Here is a 20,440-nt window from a genome sequence, read left to right on the forward strand (position 1 = left end):
ACCAGATAAACCACCACCAAAAACCACCGCCCACCATGCAATTAAAACCAGCCGCAAGCAACAACCCATTTTAAGTATATTGTTTCCCGCCGAAGACCCATCACCGCAGGAAGAGCAGCCCGCACATCAAGAGACCGCCACCATGTATCTGCACACCACACCCGCGCATCATTTGACCCCACAGCAGACCAAGGACCCGGACCAAGAGGACGACAACAGGGAGGACGGACTACCGGATAAGAGGAGCGACCATCGCAAGGCCCGGAGACGCAAGCGCCCGAGGACACCGGACGGCCGACATCAGGACGGAGAGGACGGCATTCGGGAGAGGAGCATGCATCGCAAGGCCCGGAGGCGGAAGAAGCGACGAAGGAGGAACCGCGCGCGCCGATGGAAGCCGCATGCACGCTTCAAGGGGCAAAGGAGGACAACCGACCAATACCAGGATGGAGGACAGGAGCGGACCGACAGCATGCATCCGCGGCACATACGTTTCAAGAGGGCAAACCAGCTATGTGACCGGAAGAATGGGCTAGAGAAATGTGATAAAAACGGAACAAAGAAATGGATTAAAACTGGAGCTACTAAAATGACTACTACGGATTCGTGCATGGGCAACAAGGAAATGGAAGATGGACTAATGAAGAATGGAAAGTGGTTAATAAGAGTGAAAGAAATAAAGAATGATATTAATAAAATGGGAGTACCGGGCTATTATATGTGGAAAGATTATATTATTAAAGAGCTAATTAGTGTTTTGATTTATTGTATTGTGTGGATTACCATGTCGGTGATAATATTGAAAAGTGATGCTATTGATATGATAATTAAGACCATGTTAGTGTTGAATGAATTTGTTGACTGTTGGAAATCTTGTATGGTGAAATTGTTTGTTATTAAGGCCGTGATGTTTGCTAAAATTTGTGATATTAATGAAATAATGAAGAGGATAATATTATTGAAGAAGTTTATGGTCTATGAAAAATCTTGCTTTACGAAACTGTTTCCTAATATGATTAAGGTTGTTTATAAAGAAACTATGTGGATAGTATTGAAAGAAAATAAATGGAAGGCTTTGGATCAATTAAAAGAAATTATTATTAAAGGAACAAGGAATTGTTTGGAAGGATACACAAGATACCGGGGTTTTATATTCATGAAGATAAATTATCAATTAGGACAGCCTCACCAACGGATAGCAGATAACCTAACCGGCCTAAACCATGTCAACAAGCAGAATGCAAGAAGATGCAAGTAAACCACGGGATTTCTACATGCTATATCGTCAAATTTGAAATAAATATGATAAGAAATCAAGGAAAACATTATTATCAAACCAATTACTAACCTTCCTTAATAAATTTAATATTGGTATAGGACCTCGTGGCAACAATCCAATGTTTAATTCCTTCCAGCCGTTAGAAGCCTGCAATAAGGAAAAGAACAATTTTTAAATGTGTAATTAAATTAGCTACATCCACTAAAAAAGGACACAAGCGGGGATAATATATTTAAAATTTGTTAATTACCTTTTTAAGAGAAAAAATTGAGCAGTTAGGTTAGTTATGAAAGTCGATAGCAAATTCTGATGTAACATGTAACACTATGAATTGTAGAACAGCGAACAGCTGACCAAAGCCACCCAAATCAAATGAATGTAATGTCTGTTGAACATATGTTTATAAAAAGAAGTACTGTACCCAAAGAGTTATTTATTATTGTTATTTATTATATTTATTAATGTCGATATATTTATTTATATGTTTTTATATTTATTACTTTTAATTATGCCACGTTTGTTACCTGAAAAGACTTAAAGTGAATACCAGTTACCAAAACCAAAGAGCCATTAGCAAAGAAAGTATTGTACCTGATGTATAGAAAATTATTTATATTAAGACCTAAGAAATACTATAAGATATAAGCCCAGAAGTTTATGAATCGAAATTATTGTCTGAAAGGAATCATTTATGAGAATTATGAAATGTGTGTAGTTAAGTTGGCGGCCCTGCAAGCGGCGAATTTAAAAATTACTATGTTTTAAGTGTTGTCAGGAGGAATGCGTTTAGAAGTTTATATTTATGATATTTTATGTGTGTTGAGGAGGAGAATTTGTTATTGTTTTGATAAAGGTATAAAGGAGATGCAGCAAATATGTCTGCGAACTGTGATAGAAGTATGAGAGTATAATTTATAAATAAAGTATAGTGTATATCGATGTATTGAAGGGTGGGTTTTCATTAAAAACATTGTGATTCTCAAATATTTTGAATTCAAACCCAGGGGCGCGTGTAACATATTTAAATCTGGGTAGATAAAAAGCCCTAACAGAAATAGTAATAGGTCTAAAAATAAAGTAACTGGCTAATATCGCCAAGCAGATAATAACCAAGATAAGATAGCATCAGCTTGTTCTGGCTAAATGGTACAAGAACTTAAAAAGGATTTGAAGGAAGTTTACTACTCATAAATAGATTATTTATAAAATATTTGAAGATTGAGGTTATGTAGATGTATTCACAGATCGGTGACCTAGAGATCGATCAAACCGAAGAACGTAGAATCTGACCAAAACCCCTTGGCAGAGCTTTATTGCATTCGGATGGTGTGCAATGTGAAAAAACACCCGTCCACGTGGCTAATTATTAGTTAGCATGGAATTAATATTAATATATAGAATATTAACTAGCATGCAAAGGGCATAAATAAAAAACCAAATAAAAATAATTTAATGTATTCAGGAAATAAGAGTTACCAGGCGCATGAATACCTAATAAAATTTGCATGCACCAATAGTAAAACGGCAGTTAATAGGCGGCAACTGTAGGCCAATTTAAAAATATTTATATATATTTATATAAATGTACTAGTTTTCGTGTAAAAATTTGTGTAATCTATGTTATCGATATGGCTCGAATGCAAAGAAATTATTAATCATATAATCTAAGCAATATTTTGGCATTCTTTGCAAGATCTATTTGAATTTAATGGCGGAAGATTGGGATATTTAAATTTTATGCTAATTTGAAAGTCGGAAAGAGGATCTGTAAAACTTGAAAAGGAAGAACCAGCACTCGCCAGCCAGATGCCACCATAAGAGGACCCCAAATATTTTAGAGCGAAGTACCTTATTAATAATTTTGTAAAAATTAAAGTTAATGTAAATTATTAAATTTCTTAAAAGACTTCGTGACGCTATTGTGAAGCAGAAGTCATTTTTCATTTAATTAAATTTATAACCCCTTGGAGGAGATGATTCCGGCTACCATATTCCCGGACCGCATGGAGTTGGATAGACATTGGCGGCTTACAAGAAGATTTTCGACACGTGAGTGATTAAATTTGAATTTAGTGATGGGCGCCCTAGTGCTTCGAATTAATCTGATGATCAAAGCTAGCTCGCCGAAAGGGTTATTATAAATTGAGAAATTAATAAGAGTAATACTTGCGCAAGTAAAAAATTAGTATTAAAGGTATTTAATTGAAAGAAAAATATAGATCAATATTTTTAGAAATTTCTATTTAATCAAAGAAGTACGAAATCTAGGCTATCAAACGTATGCATACAATATTTAATTTGTGGCAAAACAATTTGCGATAATTTATCATAGTTCTAATTCACTAGATGAATGGCTCTACCTATTCCGTCAGGTGCCGAATCTTGCACCCTGAGATGAAAATATATATTCGATACAAATAAATCTACTAAATACTAGAGATTTTAATATATATATTATTTGGATTATTAGTGGCTAATTTATCAAGCTGATCTTAGAGCACATATTTTTGATTGAATTCTCGACTAGCGAAGAAGTGAACGTGCAACCATGTGATGAAGCACATATTCAACCATCCCATAGTTGTCTTAACACATTTCAAAGGATTGTCAATGTCCGGATTCATGAACGATTTTTGAGAGTGTTCTTAGCATGATGGGGCAATCATAACTATTCTAGATGCTGTTATCTATTCGCATTGGCTTCTGTTGCTTGTTGCCAGACAAAAAGCGGACTTGACTGAGAGCGTTATATTGTTGGCTAAGAATATGTCATAAATTTACTGTCAAAAAATCAATGATTGATTCCACTATCTTGGAAATTATTAGTCTTTTCTGATCAGACCTTATATTGCCCTCTGTGACTAAATAAACTATCATGAGTCATGAACGTTACAATAATTTATGGTGTAATTTCATGATTTTATCTCTTAACATTAATGACTATGATATGATGCCCTAGAAGCATCTATGATTTAGGCCTACTGTTGGGTTGGTGGTACATATTTTCTCACTTCCAAGAATAAGAGAACAATATTTATGGGGTTTTACCATGATATGATGCAATAAAAATGTTTCATAAATTTATTTTTCCAATTTTTCTTATATTCCCTCTCAAAAAACGCAATTTTCACTTGGGCTTGAACAAGTAGTTATCATTCCAGTTCTGTTATTAATCAATTCAATTTGTCTTTTTCGTGTGTATTGGGCTAAATGGATTTGCCTCCATCGACAACTTGAGGTTTCGTATCACATCAACTGAATAGACGTTTTTAAGTTTCATAGTAATGAACAAACTACTCCTCAGGTAATGGGGATCTACAGAATACAAGAGAATAAAACAAACTTCAATTAATGAGCTACTTCAATGCTAGTGCCATACATGAAACAGCCAAACTATCCACTTTGAGGTAAACGAAGATATACGAAATTACCTTGACTGAGTCACTCGACTACTCTTTCAAACTACCCTCGAAGGTGGTTCAAGTAGTAACTACTCAAGTATGCAGGACAAGAACTGATAATTGGAATATATATTATAAATTGCTGCAATATTAAGGATACTCTTATTGTGAGCGGTTGCGGCGCAAACGCATGACTCTTGTTGCTCGTTATACCAGGAATTAATAATTGAAGCTCCTGGTAGCAAGTTGCCATTCTCTCATAGCAGGCGTTGGGGGGTTAATTCAGGAGGAGTCATAACTACTTAGCACCCTCTGTGGAATTAGAAGTGATAGGACTAGGTGGAAGCTACCCTTCCGAGGTGAGGGTTTCTTCCCGAGCACTTCTCTGTGCAGGCCCTGAAAGCAAATATGGCATCTTGCGACAAAGAAGCAACAAATTCCGAGTCGGTTTGCGTGGAAATGAACAGTGTCTCCCAGATTAGATAACGACTTCTTCGTCACTTGGGCAATGCGTCTTGAATTATGTGCTCAGCTCTACTGTTGAAGGGAAATTCATAATGCATGTGGAGATTCAATCTTTGATAAAATTTTTGTGTATCCTAAAAGTGTTGAGTTTGATAAAAACATATGGAAATAAGTGATTAGATCATGTCCTTAGAATTCCATAAGACCGTTTCCCATTAAATGCCCTACTCCAGAAGCCATCAGGCAGAAGAAATAATGGTAGACAGAGGAAGAGATGGACGCCGGAACAGGCTTGAAAAGCCTAATCCATGACGACGACGACGATAATGATGATGATGATGTTGTTGTGTATGCAAAGCCACGAAAAATTCATTTTTCTATCTGTATTGCTATTGGGGATCGATTAATTTCCATTCCATGTGTATTGTATCTAGCTCAAGAAGGTTACCTGTTTCTTTGTGAATTTTTAATATTATCATTGAGCTTCTCCTATATTTCTGTATTCTGAAGAAAAATCTATCAAGTTGGAGAAAGCATAGTTTCTCTCAAATATTTGATAATGACGAGATGCTTGGGCTATAATTATTATTAATGGATAATGATGACTCCAGCAATAATAAATAAAGCTTTTCATCTGCTTTCGAATTGGTAGTATGAGAAAAATTCTAATGATTCGAAACATTATTATAATCATAGTTGAAATATTTGAATGATCTATTCTTGATTTTTACTCTTATCATGGATCAGTTGAATATAAATATAATCTTCTCTTATTTGCCTCAATCCTCAATCCACTCTGTTAATCTCAGCCACTAACCGACCATTTTCAATTAATTCCAAGCCCAAGTACAAGCATATTATCCATCCCAAAATTACGAAATTATGTATCTGTTTAATTATTGACAAAACAACAGCCATGGAAACGCGTGAGGGTTTCAAATATTATTTCAACTCATCTCTGAAGAAACTTCCTAATGATTCGACTTAGTATTTTGCACAAACTTTGACAAAATTCTGGAAATCATCTGTAAGTTAGTACCAGATAAATTATTGCAGCTCAGTTCACAGATTAAGATTTCTTCAGAAAAAAAGTAGAGACCTTGAACCTTGAACATTCCACCTCAACTTTCAAAGAAACTTCCAATATACACTCGTTTTCTGTTATGCTGTAGAATCTGGAACAATTATTCAACAGATTATAATTATTATCTGTGAATCATTAAATCCGTGCATCATTGTAGTATTTCATATTATTTATCATATCATCTAGTATTATTGTAGCTCACTTTTCAAAGATACTTGCTTCATACAATTCCTGTTTGATTAATTCAGTTGGTGTTTTGTTGCAGAAACTTGAACAAGATGATGACGACAAGTATCTTGACGCCGCCTGGGCCGATGGCGGACGTCTGAAGCGAGCTTTCCAGGGGCTCACGGACATCTCCTGGAGACCAAAATAAACCACGTCCGACCACACTCGACTTGCAGACGCCCACCAACCCCACACATCACATCAGTCCGCTCACAAGATCCACGTTCGGATCCAAAGACTCGCTGCAATAATAGTCATCTCACGCATCTGACAGCAAGCTTTCAATTGTGCTCATTCTTGTGCTGCAGACGGCAGGCCGTAGTGAAAAAGCTTGAACTACTACTAGTTTTTGTGCTGTACTGGTAAATTCGGGTTCCCCGGCATTTTGTGCTGCTAGTATTCTGATCAAACAGGGCGCAGTAAACATTATAATTTTTACAAATTCGTGAACCATGAATTTCAATACTGTACAGGAAAATTCCGATTTCCAATAATCTTGTGCTAATCGAGCAAATCTTGAAGGAGAAATTGAATGAATACTTTCCAAGTCATTTTCGTGCTCCATACTCTATATAATAGGATTCTTGGAAAGAAAAACTTGAATTCTCACAAATTTTGTGCTGCAAATAAGCAACTCAATAATAACTGAGGGAAAGCAAGTTATCTTCGTGCTTCAGTGGAAAAACTCAATCAACCTTATCTTCCTATGAGAGTGAAGAACATTGGAAATTGAGTTGCAATCTCAATGAGTGAGGATCTTGGAATTCTTGTTGACAGTTGACCGAGCCTGATTTCTTGGGAATAGCTAGGATATTTGATTGAGTAGCCTTGCCTACAAACCTTAAAATCTTCGACTTGCACTTTTCTGTTTAGTAGTTATAAACAAGCAAAACCAATTCCAATTTATTTCCATGTAGCCTATAAATTCATGCTCAAAAGATTGCATTTCACTACAATAATGTAATACTATTTGTGAAGCTGTAGAGACAAAAATAGTTTAGAAGTAATCAAGAACGTTGTGCACTGCTGCAACAACAAGCATGCAAGATTCAAACTTTCATAACATTGTGTGCACGAAACATGTTTCAGTTAGAGAAAATCATAATAGTGAACACAATTGAGTATCAATCATAAATTAAATAATCATCGACCATCCTTCAATTCTCCACCCATTTGTCATATTCATGCTCAAGAATAAGCAAAATCATTCAAGTAGTATAATTAGTAATTGCTTGTTGATTTCTATGAAATTTGTTGATTATTAGAGTGAGAAAGAAGTAAGTTGAGGAGGAAACATTTACATTAGAATTGTAAACAGATACAGGACTTCATATAACAACATTGATCCTTTTTGTTCTGTGCTTATCAAACGCATGTAATATATTATTGGAAGATCATCCCCTCCATATTGAATAGTTCTAAAACAAAATAATAAGCGATCCAATCAGAACGTAGTAAATAATGCTAATACACTTGATAATACACTTTTATCAAGCCAACATTCATTGACAACGATGATGAAGAATAATGTTTTATTGATTTCGGCCTGTATCTACTGATCTTCAGCTCCAGTACAACTTTCTTTATAATCATGTGATCAGATTGGTTCTAGAAACAGTACAGTTGAAAAAGTTTTGGGTGTTGTTCAAAGAGTGAGTGAAAGAGAACATTGTAGAAAAGTATGAAGTTGAAAAACAAAGAAAAGTATTCGTTTTTGGTGGGTATTGACAGTGCTGAATCATTCACGGTAATAAATCTGCTCTTGAACATTTAATACACCGCTCTACAGGATTTTTATAGGTAGTCGAGCCTTATCTACTTCTTTAAGAAGCCATGGACGGATGTTGGTGGGTGTTAGAGAGAAAAAAATAAATATTTTTGAGATTAGGAGACAGTGAACGAGATAAATATTTGCGTTTTGTATTATTATTGAATAGATGATTGCATCATATCTTCTAAAAGCTGCATACTTGTGAATATAGCTACAGATTTTTTATCATAATTCTGCCAATGATGTTTAATCTATGGTGATACTTTATTAGCTTAAAAATTAGAAGCGTCGAGCTCGTCTTGAATCAAGAGAATTCTATTAAAATGGACAAGACAAGGTGGAAAATTGTCATTTCAAATATTTGAAAAAATCTCAATTGATAGGAACAAAGACAATGATGTTTAATGCCATGGTGATACTTTAGTATAATATGTGAGTAATATGTTCTGATACTGCAAAGAATCAGTTCTGGAATATCTTTACTTTCACATCTTGTCAAAAATTATAGATGAGCTTGACATAGACGAGCTCAAACTTCATGACTAATGTCAAAATATAGCAAATATTTTAATAGCTGATTGTGCTCTATTTAGGCGTACATAGACAAGGTACGAACTAACAATATCAATTCGGATTTTATAGCCTAAGTCCGAAAGCCGCTTCAAATCGTCCTAACAAAGCATTTCAATAGGTTTTCACAAATAGTAAGGTGAGTCGAGTTCAATTAGAATAAGTTATTTGATAAACTATCATTTTGTTGAATGCATATTGCAATCTTATTGATATCACTGCTCATCATCTTTTCTAGTTTTTTTTTTCAATCAGAAAATGTATTGAAGCATAACACATATAAATGAAATATTTGAGAGACAGTTATTTACTGGAGCATCATTTTGCATCATTCTAACAGAAACCAGACTATCAAGGGACCATTGGATAATTTCAGACACCTGAAACCAAATTTTTCAAAAAGTAAAGTAAAATGAAGAGTATGAAGGTGCTTTCTTGTGTAGTTATTCATGTGTATAAATACTCATCATCATTTCGACATTGGATATTGTACTGCTGCTGTTTAGAATGAAAATGAGTCACCTTTTTATAAGGATTAAAGGGGATGTTTCACAGAGACAAGTTCTCACAGAGACAAGTAGTGTTTTTGAACGATATTGGTGTCACAGAGACAAGTTTCACAGGAGCAAGTATTTCTATAAATGACAGTCTCACAGGAACAAGTTCCCACAGAGACAAGCAGTTTCATAGAGACAAGGTCTCCGTCCAAAGTAGTAGCGCTATAAATGGTAGTCTCACAGAAGCAAGTTCTCACTGGAACAAGGTGTTTCACAGAAGCAAGGTCAGTGTCATAGTGACAAGTTAGCGAATGTAGGAAGAAGTTAGGCGTGTTGCCTACATCTGAACTTGAAGGCACTTCATTATTTGTTCTAGTAAATTGAATGTCTGGTGTTTTTTAATCATGTAGGTATATGATTATGATTAAATGTTTATCATATAAGATAGGGATGGGTTGGTAACCTATTAGAATGAGATAGAAGATAGATAGAATTATGAACATACCTTAAATAAATAAATTGAGTTCTATGCAAATGTAATATATTTCTACCAAACTCCAAGATAACTATTCCAATATAGCTAATACGTATATATTAGACCTTTAACCCGAAAGAATAATCAATATGAATATGAAATGGAATATATAAAAGCCAAATAGCCTACCACTGACCTATTCATCGCCGCTTCTTAAAAACCACATGGCCAAAATGGTTTTTCATTATAATTCCTTCTTTCGTAATAAATTGTTTATGCTTCTGTACTCCTGAGCGAAGCTCGGTCCCCGATATTATGAGCTAATCATCTCTTCTTTTTCCGAGCTGCGGTCTCGAATTGTAAATTCGAATTGATATAATATTAACTTCAGGCAGTCACAGAGTAAAGCTGCATTAACACCAATAGATTCTATAGATTTTATTAGATTAAACATAACTTATCATACACATGATGAACATATGTGTTTTTCAAGTACCGTTCAATCTATAATAATCTGTGAGGATTAAGTTATTAACATTTTGTTAATAACTTTGGTGTAAACGCAGCTTTAGATGCCAAGATTTATCATGGCGTTCCGAGTTACGGATGATAGACTAGGTAATGTCAATGAAAAACTTCATTTTCCTCATGAAATCTTTCCCATGAAAATTTTAACAGATTGTTGTTCTACAAGCGTCTCTACATGTTACAAAATGAAAATCCCAGTGAAAAACAAAAAGTGCCACTTGATAATTCTCAAATCATCTTTTTAATCGTAGCTCTGATTTAACTGAGCAATAACTTTCTGAACTTACTGAGTTGATAAAGTAACATTAAAAATTATCATAAGCGCAATGGGACTTGGGATTCCATCAATTCAGAATAAGTATTATACCGGTATTCATTTTTACAGGATTGAAGTAGTGCAACATTTAGATTAGCACACCAATAGATTTCATTTGTAACGAAGTGAGATCATTACTTTCATATCAAAGTTCTACTTTTGCATTATGATATAGTATATTGACGACTACTGCAAAACAATGTCTGGTAGCCCTGGTAATGTAATGTAATGTAAAGGAATGTGATCGTATGGCTGTGATCGTATTGGAAGTCTCCAACCAGCCTGATCAGATTTCTTAGTGGGGCCATTGGCAAACATTTTAAAAAAGCCCTGATATTATAATAATGACTTTATTCCTAGTAGATAGCATTTCTAGTAGATGGCTTAATATTCTCGTTACCACATTGCAAAGGATGTTCAGTGAGGTCTACTGTTATCTGGACTACCAGAGTATTGTAACTCCTAATGTCAGATTGAGTAAGAGCTTGAAATTTATTCCTATTTAGTGTACTCCATGTTCAATAATCTGCCACTATCTTATATTAGAAGAAACTTGCCTCTGAATAAATTAAAAAACGCACTAAATCTAATTCTGAATGGAAATGCTTATTATTCCGTAGATTAATTTTCAAATTGTTGAAAATTTGATATTCAGTGCTGTAAGTTTATAAATAGTTTATGTTTATTTTTCAATGTATGACTTAATTTATTCAATTGTACTGGGTGATGATAATTATGACTTGATAAGACTGATTTGATGAATGATTACACTATTCATAAGATGACTACTAAGATGTTATGAATTGAATTGCTCATTTATTGTATAACAGACTATAAGCTGAATTCTTTAGACAAGGCCTAATCGCCTAATCTACATCCAAATTGTTTGCATTTATCGGTCAATATATTTCTTATTCCTAGACGCCAGCTAAGAAAGGGGTTTCAATTTTCGTAGAATGAGCACGTAATTCAAAACTGTATGTTTTTCAAAAAAATGTTGTGATTTCAAATTCAAGTTTCGTTTATCACACACATATACGAGAATTTAGAATTAATGAGAAAGTGGCCCGGAATAAGGTTTATGATTTTTGTTCTTCTGTATTTATACTAAGTGACGTATTTATCAGTGATGGCTCTTAAACTGTAGGCTTATTATTAAATAACGAGTTGCTTAACCCAACTGTCCAGTTGAGAGTGCATTTGGTAGTGCGTATTTTGGGACTGCATTTGGTAAGTGCATTACATAATGGTGTTTCATGTTTGAAATTCATGAACCAATTACATGCATAAATAGATAGATTGAATAGCATTCACTGCCCACCTAAATCAGGGGGATCTGTAACTTGTCAAAAAATCTAAATGGTTGAACAAAAAACTCACTTAAAAAAAACATACTCTTCGTGAAATCAGGTAAAATATTATATAATTGGATGCCAGAGCTTCTGATGCATATTTTTCCATTCAAAGTCGGGAGAAAAATAACAAGCTACCTTCTTCAAGTTATCAATATTGAATGCCTCATCGCTTGCAATAGTTCACACGACAGCTGATTTTTACCAAATAACATTGGGATATTAATTACATGCGTCATTTCATGCAATTAATAATTCACTCGACAGCTGATTTATGATGAATAATTCTATAGTCTGATTTTCACGGTAATACTGGCGTTTGAAAGAGACTCTTTTTCCTTTTGTTTTATCCTTGAAATGCAAAATTTCAAAAAACCTTGTACATACGTTGACGCGCAATTTAAAGAGTAACATACCGGTTATATTTCATTGAAATCTATTGCCGCGTTTCGCCGTAAATGTGGAACATAAAAATATTTGGACATAAAGAGAAATGCAAAGCCGTCGACTTGAATCTTAGACCTCACTTCGCTCGGTCAATGAAACTCTGGATATCTGAGTTCTTTTTAAAGTACAGTCGAACCTCTCTATAACTAACCTCCACTTAACGAAATCCTCTACACAACAAATTTTTACCTGGTCTCATGACATTTTAGAGCTTTGGCTGCTTATTTACCTCTTTTCAACGAATTTTGGACCTCTCAACAACAAAGTTTTCTCTTGACTTCAACATACAAAGTGTAGTGTGTATTGGAAGCAGACGGTTATTTTCAAGTAATTGTTTAGTTTCAGCAGAAAGGTTAATATACTGAAAATAATGGCAATTCAGGTAGGAAGAAGATATGGTGGTAGACAGTTAATAGAGGGTGAAACACATGTCGGAAATTGAATGCAAGTTACTGGATATTGAATTCCAAGAACTTGTCATTATTGTAGACCAGGCAGGTGAACGACTGGACTTTCCCATTCTTGCTTTTGTCACACATTCACAATTCTTTGAACTGACTATGATGATGATGATGATGATGATGATGATGATGATGATGATGATGATGATGATGATGATGATGATGATGATGATGATGACTGTGACGAACCTGAGGAGAAGAATCCGTCAGATCAAGAATTGCTAGAGGCTTTCAAAATTATCAGGCTAGGATTAAAACTGAAAAATAGTGTACCAGACATGCCTTACTGTTTGAATAGATGTGAGTCGTTTATCGAACATGATTTTTTCATTTACTCCGAAAATTACTCATTGTTTCAAATATGAAACATTAAAAAATAGGAAAGTTGATATTTATAGTGGAGTTATTGACAAAATAACCGTATTTTGCGTTCCATCTAATAGTAGTGTAAAGAGTTGAGAGATATTGCTACAGAGTATGTACTTTGATTAAACTCCACTAATAGTACAAATCAAGCTTTCTTAAAATAAATTGACGAGTTTACTTATTACATTCTATAATTATTCGAAAAACATGTTTTTTTCAAACAGCATGAATTTTCAAATTTCCATATTAATATTGGCCTAATAAGTACCCTACCTACGTTCGCGATGATATGCTCTATGTACCATATTCATTTATTTACCGCCGTGATACGATATTATAAGATCCATAGGATCGTGGCAGTTTTCTTGACAGAAGCTCTCAATAGCGAATACCTCTCTGCAGCGAATTTTTTCTCGGGATAATCGACTTCGTTATACAGAGGTTCGACTGTACTATGCTATTCTACTTGTTCTACTGAGCCAGTACCATTTTGATTTTTTTTCATAGTACATGGCACTATTGAAATTAACTGTTCTATTGATTTATTCTAACTTTGTCTACAGAATTGTGAATTGTCTACAGAATTGAAATTAACTGTTCTATTGATTTATTCTAACTTCGTCTACATAATTGTGAAACTGCATATGAGGAGTACTGTATGTCTATTTTTTTTGTTATCCACGTCTGCATCTATTTTCAGTTTGAAGAACTGGATATCAATCTTGATTATTCAAATTTTTTATTGTTCAACATACTCACACATTATTTACATACATATAAAAACAAAATGATACACAATTTTTTTAGAACAATAATGCTCAAGGTAAAACCTGAGAGGGGAGAAAAATCTAAATTTTCACATGAAAACGTCACTCGAGAATAATTATGTCACCCGGCCTCACAACAGAGAGTCTTTTAGAGTCCTTGACTAAGAATAGTTAATCTCACAGTTGTACGGTCAGTGTCAGTGAGATTTTCTGCACACACTTCATTGTTACCATAATATTCAGATGATGGTATTTCCAGATGAAATGGATCGGCGTGAATACGCCGAATGGATCGACTCGTATCATTTGAGGATGGTGATAATGATGAGGAAACATGATTATGTTAAAAGGAATAGTCTCCATCTCCATTGTGTTCTTAGGGATTTGCTTGTGATCATGTTTCTATCATTTTATCAATTCGAAGATCAGCCTTCAAAAATTTAGGTCAACTTATACATTTCAACTCACGTTGCTACACGTTTCAACTTAGCAAAAGGACAGAGGGAATTATTATCATTATTCTCTAAAGCCCTGGAAATATCCCTGTTATTGTTCTTGGTACCTTATACAAAAGGGACTCCATAATACAAAAACGAATCAGTCCTTGCCGGACAAAGCTAGAGTAAGAAGAAAAAGAAGAAGAAGAAGAAGAAGAAAAGAAGAAGAAGAAGAAGAAGAAGAAGAAGAAGAAGAAGAAGAAGAAGAAGAAGAAGATGAACAATAATAAGAAGAAAAAATATAGATAGGAGAAGATTATAACCGTTGAATACACTATTTTATCTATAACCACTCTTTTGACGAATTGAGAACTTATAAATTACTGGTGGTTCTCCCATACAGTAACAGTCAGGGGTGTATTCAAATACCATTGGATAATATCTTTCCAATATTTTTTCATTCATCTAGAAGTATATAATCTGTTCTTTCTTACATTGATATCACTTATGTATAAATTACTGCAGTATCAAAATTATTTGATATTGACTGAACAATTAAAAGTCACATTGAAATGGTTATTTTGGAGTTTGGTAGAAATAATACATTTACATGGAACTCAATTTATTCATTAAAGGCAATCTACATAATTCTAATAGGTTCTGATAAACCATAATGATAAAATAGGTGTTCAATGAATAAATGAAGCCTAAGAACTTGAAATATATTTCAAATTATTTAAGATTAAATTGATTCTACCTCGGTGCTAGTCAGCTTTACATCTGTACATGTATCATTGTATTGAATTATTGAATATTTGATGATTTTGGTAAAACGACATTTTAATCCTAAACTAGTAGTTCTATGAACAGTAGACCTCGCGCAGTTATAAAACACAGCCTCGTCTCATACTGTCCATAAGAGTAAATCCTGTTTGTATGTTGTGTCGGCAAGATATCGGTGTGAAAACGGCTAATGGCTGTTGGGGCTAGTGTATCAAAAATATGCTTACATCAGAAGCTAATCTCCTTCAACACACTGGCAACAGGTCAGCCCAAGTTGAAAGCAGATTTCGAGAGAAAATACTACCTATGCGTTATTGCATGCAATTAAAAATCCACTCAACAGCTGAATTATTATGGATGATTCTATTCTGTTTTTTACTGTAATATTAGCGTTCGAAGGAGACTTTACCTATTGTATTAACCTTGAAATGAAAAATTTCCAAAAAAACCTTGTATATACGTCGAGGCACAATTTAAAAAGAAATATACCTGTCAAATTACATGGTAATCTATTGCTGCGTTTCGCCGTAATTGCTGAACATACAAACATAAAGAGGAATGCAAAGCCGTCGACTTGAATCTTAGAACTCACTTCGCTCGGTCAATAAATCGAAATTTCAAGAAACCACAAAAATCCTGGATGAAAAGGGGAATCAAATGCTATGTAAATTTGAATCTAAATGTCTAGGATACACTAAACAGTCCACTAAATTCATCATTTTTTCTCCCACAGGAGAAACGTTTAAAGCTGGCATCAAATGATGTCACCACATTATTTACATATGTAAATTATATATTTATATATGTATGTCACGTGGATTGAAGGAGCGTTGTTTGTCACGTTGTTTGTTGATTGAAGGAAGATTCTATTTTACTATTTAAATAAATCATAATGTAATTTACTTATCCACTTCGAGATTTACATAGTGATAATAAGTAGGAAATGAAATGTATAGCAAACACTTCAGTTGCTATGAAGGCCTACTGTATTGGATTCTGTAGTGTCTTATTTTTTACTAAAGTGATGAAGTTCCAGAAAATACTATTATTCAGCATTGTTATGTATTATTTTCAATGTCATTTTTTTCTCTTTCTTCACAATAATTTAAAATTTGTTATTTTTTTTAAATAAGTAGATAACTCAACTATTGTTTATTTTTAATCATATTATTTGTATTATTTTTTTGTATTGTTATAATACTTGATAGAGAGTTGAGTGTAAGAGAGGGTCGACTGCGCCCTAACTTCGCTCTCTAAGAAAAATAAAGGCAGCCATTCTATTCTATTCATGTCACCATAATATATATTGAAAAACAGATGACATCCAATTTATTAGAGGGAATGGAATGCCTTCATCTTCATGTGTAGGCAACACACCACACCAACCTTGTTCCTGTGAGACTGACCTTGTCTCTGTGACACTCCACTTGTTCGAATGGGACTCAACCCCTCTTCTTGTTCCAGTTACACTACTTGTTCCAGTGAGACTGACCTTGTCTCTGTGAGACTCACCTTGTCTCTGTGAGACTCACCTTGTCTCTGTGGGAACTTGTTCCTATGAGACTGCCATTTATAAAAATACTTGTTCCTATGAAACTTGTCTCTGTGACACTAATATCGTTCAAAAACACTACTTGTCTCTGTGATAACTTGTCTCTGTGATACGGACCCGGATCAAAACTGTACATTTGGATATAATTATTGATTTGGAAAATTTGAAACAGAATAAGAAAATAATATACAGTTACCCAAGAAGTCAAATGCTTAATGCACATAGAAGTGGAGTATGAGACGGACGTGGCGCGGATTTTTGTCATTTCCACGCCACTCTTACGTGAACATAGATGGTCGAGTGAGAACAGATGTGGTGCCACATCTACTTTGTAACATCTTTTACATAAGAGTGGAAAAGTGCGCGCCACGATCTTGCCATAACGCCACAGCAGCAAACAGGCGGATGAAAAGTTGAAAGAAACACATCCGTCTGCTCACATCTGCATGTGACATCCGGCTGCTCACATCTGCATGTGACATCCGTCTGCTCACATCTGCATGTGACATCCGGCTGCTCACATCTGCATGCCGACGTTCGACATTTTCTCCGTCTGTATGTTGCTGTGTGCGTTCGACCATACTTAGAAATTCTTGCTTTTCTTCTGAGAGCTTGTCATCTAAAGGTTAAGAATGCCGATCAAAGAGTTTCAGATTCAAAGAACAAGTTCAACTGTCATGGAATGCAATTCCCACATAGTACGTTAGGTGGTAGGCCTACATTAGACAAGGTGGTTGATTATTGTAAAAATTCGAGCGAAATTTTGAAATTTGTTGATCAATATTGCAAGAATTCAAATATTCCTTTGGGATTAATGAAAAAGCACTTGAGAAAAGTAGAAACTAACCATAATTTTATTTGAAAAATGTTAATTATTGAGAACATTAGATATCACTAGTCACTTAGGCTTTGGTATCAGGCTATCGTTTATAGCCTGTACTAGCTCCGACAGTTTCCATAGAGTATTGATAAAATTTACTAATCTTTGGTTGGGAAAGTATCTCCTATTCATTCCGTCCGTAAATTTCTCTCTTTCTTTATTAATGCAGTTCTATGCTATGCATTATTGCCTAACAAGATCGAAAAATTATTCCAAAGTGTATGAGCATATAGATATGGTCTATATTCGTCCAGAAAATATAAGAATTAGACGAAAATATATAGAACTGATCATCTCTCAGTTCCAAAAATTTATAAAAACGATAACAAGCTTAAACATATTTGTATCGACGATGCATTAATTCTCACAAAAATCATTTAATGTTACATGGATTATAAAAAGCTTATAATTAGCTTTCCATCAGACAATTCATTTAATGATATGGCATTAATTTGACATCATTCCATATTAAAAATCAATTTCAATTGTTGGGAAATCTCAAACTGAACCTTCAATATTTAACGAGTTCATTTTAATATAATACGTTTTCTATATGAAACTCTGTCATGGGAAAATTTATTTCAAATATAACTGTGAATAATCATTGAATTGCTCCACCCACAACTTGGGTGACAATGTAGAGAATATTTCAAGGTACAAGTATTATTCTGCCAATAAACAGATTTTCACTGATTTTTCTTATATAGCATACGATATCATTTACTTGACATTTACCTGTGATGAGGTTGTGGTTGTTTATTGGATGGATTATTTTACTTGAAAAATGTAAACTTCAAATACTGCCATGTAGTATTAAAATTTAATCATATATTTCTCTTGCATTTTCACCATATTATTAGATCACTATTATTGTCAAATCTGAAAACGTTTTTACATAGAACCTATTGCTAGTCAGTCAACTTTGCTATGTAAATAATCATTTGCGCCATACTTTCATAAGAATATACTCTTTAGGTCATGCAGATTTTCTAGAATCAATGTTAAGTGCGAAATTAATTTATATTGAATGATAGTTGCCCAAGTGGTCTTAAATCCTCAGCCTTTTTATTCCTTCCAAAGCAAACGAACATAAACTATCAAGCTCTCTTGTAAACTTGTTGATATTGTTGTTATAATAATATAGAAATCTTCATCAAGTGAAGTCTGCCATTAATAGTATACATACAAGTATTACGTGCTAAATCTCATATTGATCAACTATCAATAAGATCAGAAACGATAAGAATAATAGAAAATATATTTTACATGAGTGTTCATAAGGCTTTGTTACTGTCGAATGTACAGCACTTGTTTGTTATTGTATTTTATTAGTTTCTGCGACGTTCTCACATTAAAACTGTGAATCTCTGAAGACTATTGATTTTTTACCTCCTAGATCACTATTCCAATATTTATATTACTATGCTCTATTATGTTTCATCCAGTGATCTCCTGTGAAAGGTGAATAATGATTTTTCAACTCAGTACAAACATTCAAAGTTCTATTGAACTAATAAATCATTAGAGTTGGAGTCAATTGTCTGATTGATAATTGAACTCAGAAGTGGAATAACAGCAACACTTCACTAGCTCTCTCTTCAATGAAAAAATTAATTAAGATAAATATCAGTAGATTCTTGAACTTGTACTAGCTTTAGGGCCTATCTTGCTACCACATGTTATGATGTGTGAATCTGGGATTAGCCCTGACTAGTTGAAAGCATGAAAAGTATCTTGATAGCTTTATAATACGAAGCAGAGTTGCAGAGTAGATGATTACCCTACATATTATCCTACTATGCGATTGTCAATTCATAGTGTTTCTCAATGGATTGATATGAGTATGACTAATTTTCATAATCCAACAAAAATTTTTAGACCAGGGACGAGAAAATTGAGAGAACGCAAGTTCTATGGTGGCAAAAAGCCCAAGTCTTCAGGCTTGACGGAGCAGAACTTCGTATTGCGACCATGCTATCAACTGATAACTGGACTATCTTTTATTACAACAGAGATACAAATGAATGGATGCGAGTGGTTGATATTGTTGGAGGAACTTGATCAATGAACAAAATAAATTATTACAATTCATACATATAGCAAGATCGCAATTCTTAACTTCTAAAAAAGTGGTCAAGGAATGTCATAATTATTGCAATAAGATCTATCCCGATTTACGTCGAGCTTAGCTATGTTAATGTGATGATCTTATGTATAAGAAGAAAATATCGGGAGACCAAGCTTTGCTCTGAAGTGTAAAAGCATGGAAAAATTGTTACGAAAGATTGAATTTATAGTTTATATTAATTTATTTATTCATTTTCTCAGTCGTACAATTACTTTCACAATTTCACAATTATATGAGGAGGCACAACAGGCTTATGCCAAAAATTGTCCCTTTCAAATTTATACTACAGTCCAAATCAAAATTTAGGTACTATCACTCATCAAAATAACAATTTATTCACACTTCAAAAAACAAACACTTCATCAATTTCAAATAGATATACTATTTCGAATTCGATTTAGAATGATATGCAATGAAAAAAAAAGAATAACAGTGAAAATGGGATTTTTTCAAAAGAGCATGTGTTTTATATACGTGGAAAAAACCAATGCATAGAAATAGTGAAATCTATTATCAACTAGCTGGCCCGGCGAACTTCGTACCGCCAAATAGTTGATGCATCTCATGACAAACTTTAGCTGGCTGCACACCTCAAAATCTATAATCCATACTAACAATCCTCAAATCCAGACCATCCTATAATTTTTTATCGA

At 34.0% G+C, this 20,440-nt stretch overlaps 1 protein-coding gene across 1 annotated transcript in view; it reads left to right on the forward strand.

Moving 5' to 3' along the window:
- The window catches only part of LOC111052786 (protein tipE), a 102,440-nt gene extending 83,409 nt beyond the window's left edge, over positions 1-19,031 (forward strand). The window contains exon 3 of the mRNA XM_039432717.1: positions 6,495-19,031. Within this exon, the coding sequence (XP_039288651.1) occupies positions 6,495-6,558 (64 nt within the window). The 3' untranslated portion in view covers positions 6,559-19,031. The remainder of the gene's footprint in view (positions 1-6,494) is intronic.
- Positions 19,032-20,440: the final 1,409 nt, after the last annotated feature.

This window comes from Nilaparvata lugens, chromosome 7, assembly GCF_014356525.2.
Source record: "Nilaparvata lugens isolate BPH chromosome 7, ASM1435652v1, whole genome shotgun sequence".
Classification (NCBI taxonomy): Eukaryota; Metazoa; Arthropoda; class Insecta; order Hemiptera; family Delphacidae; genus Nilaparvata; species Nilaparvata lugens.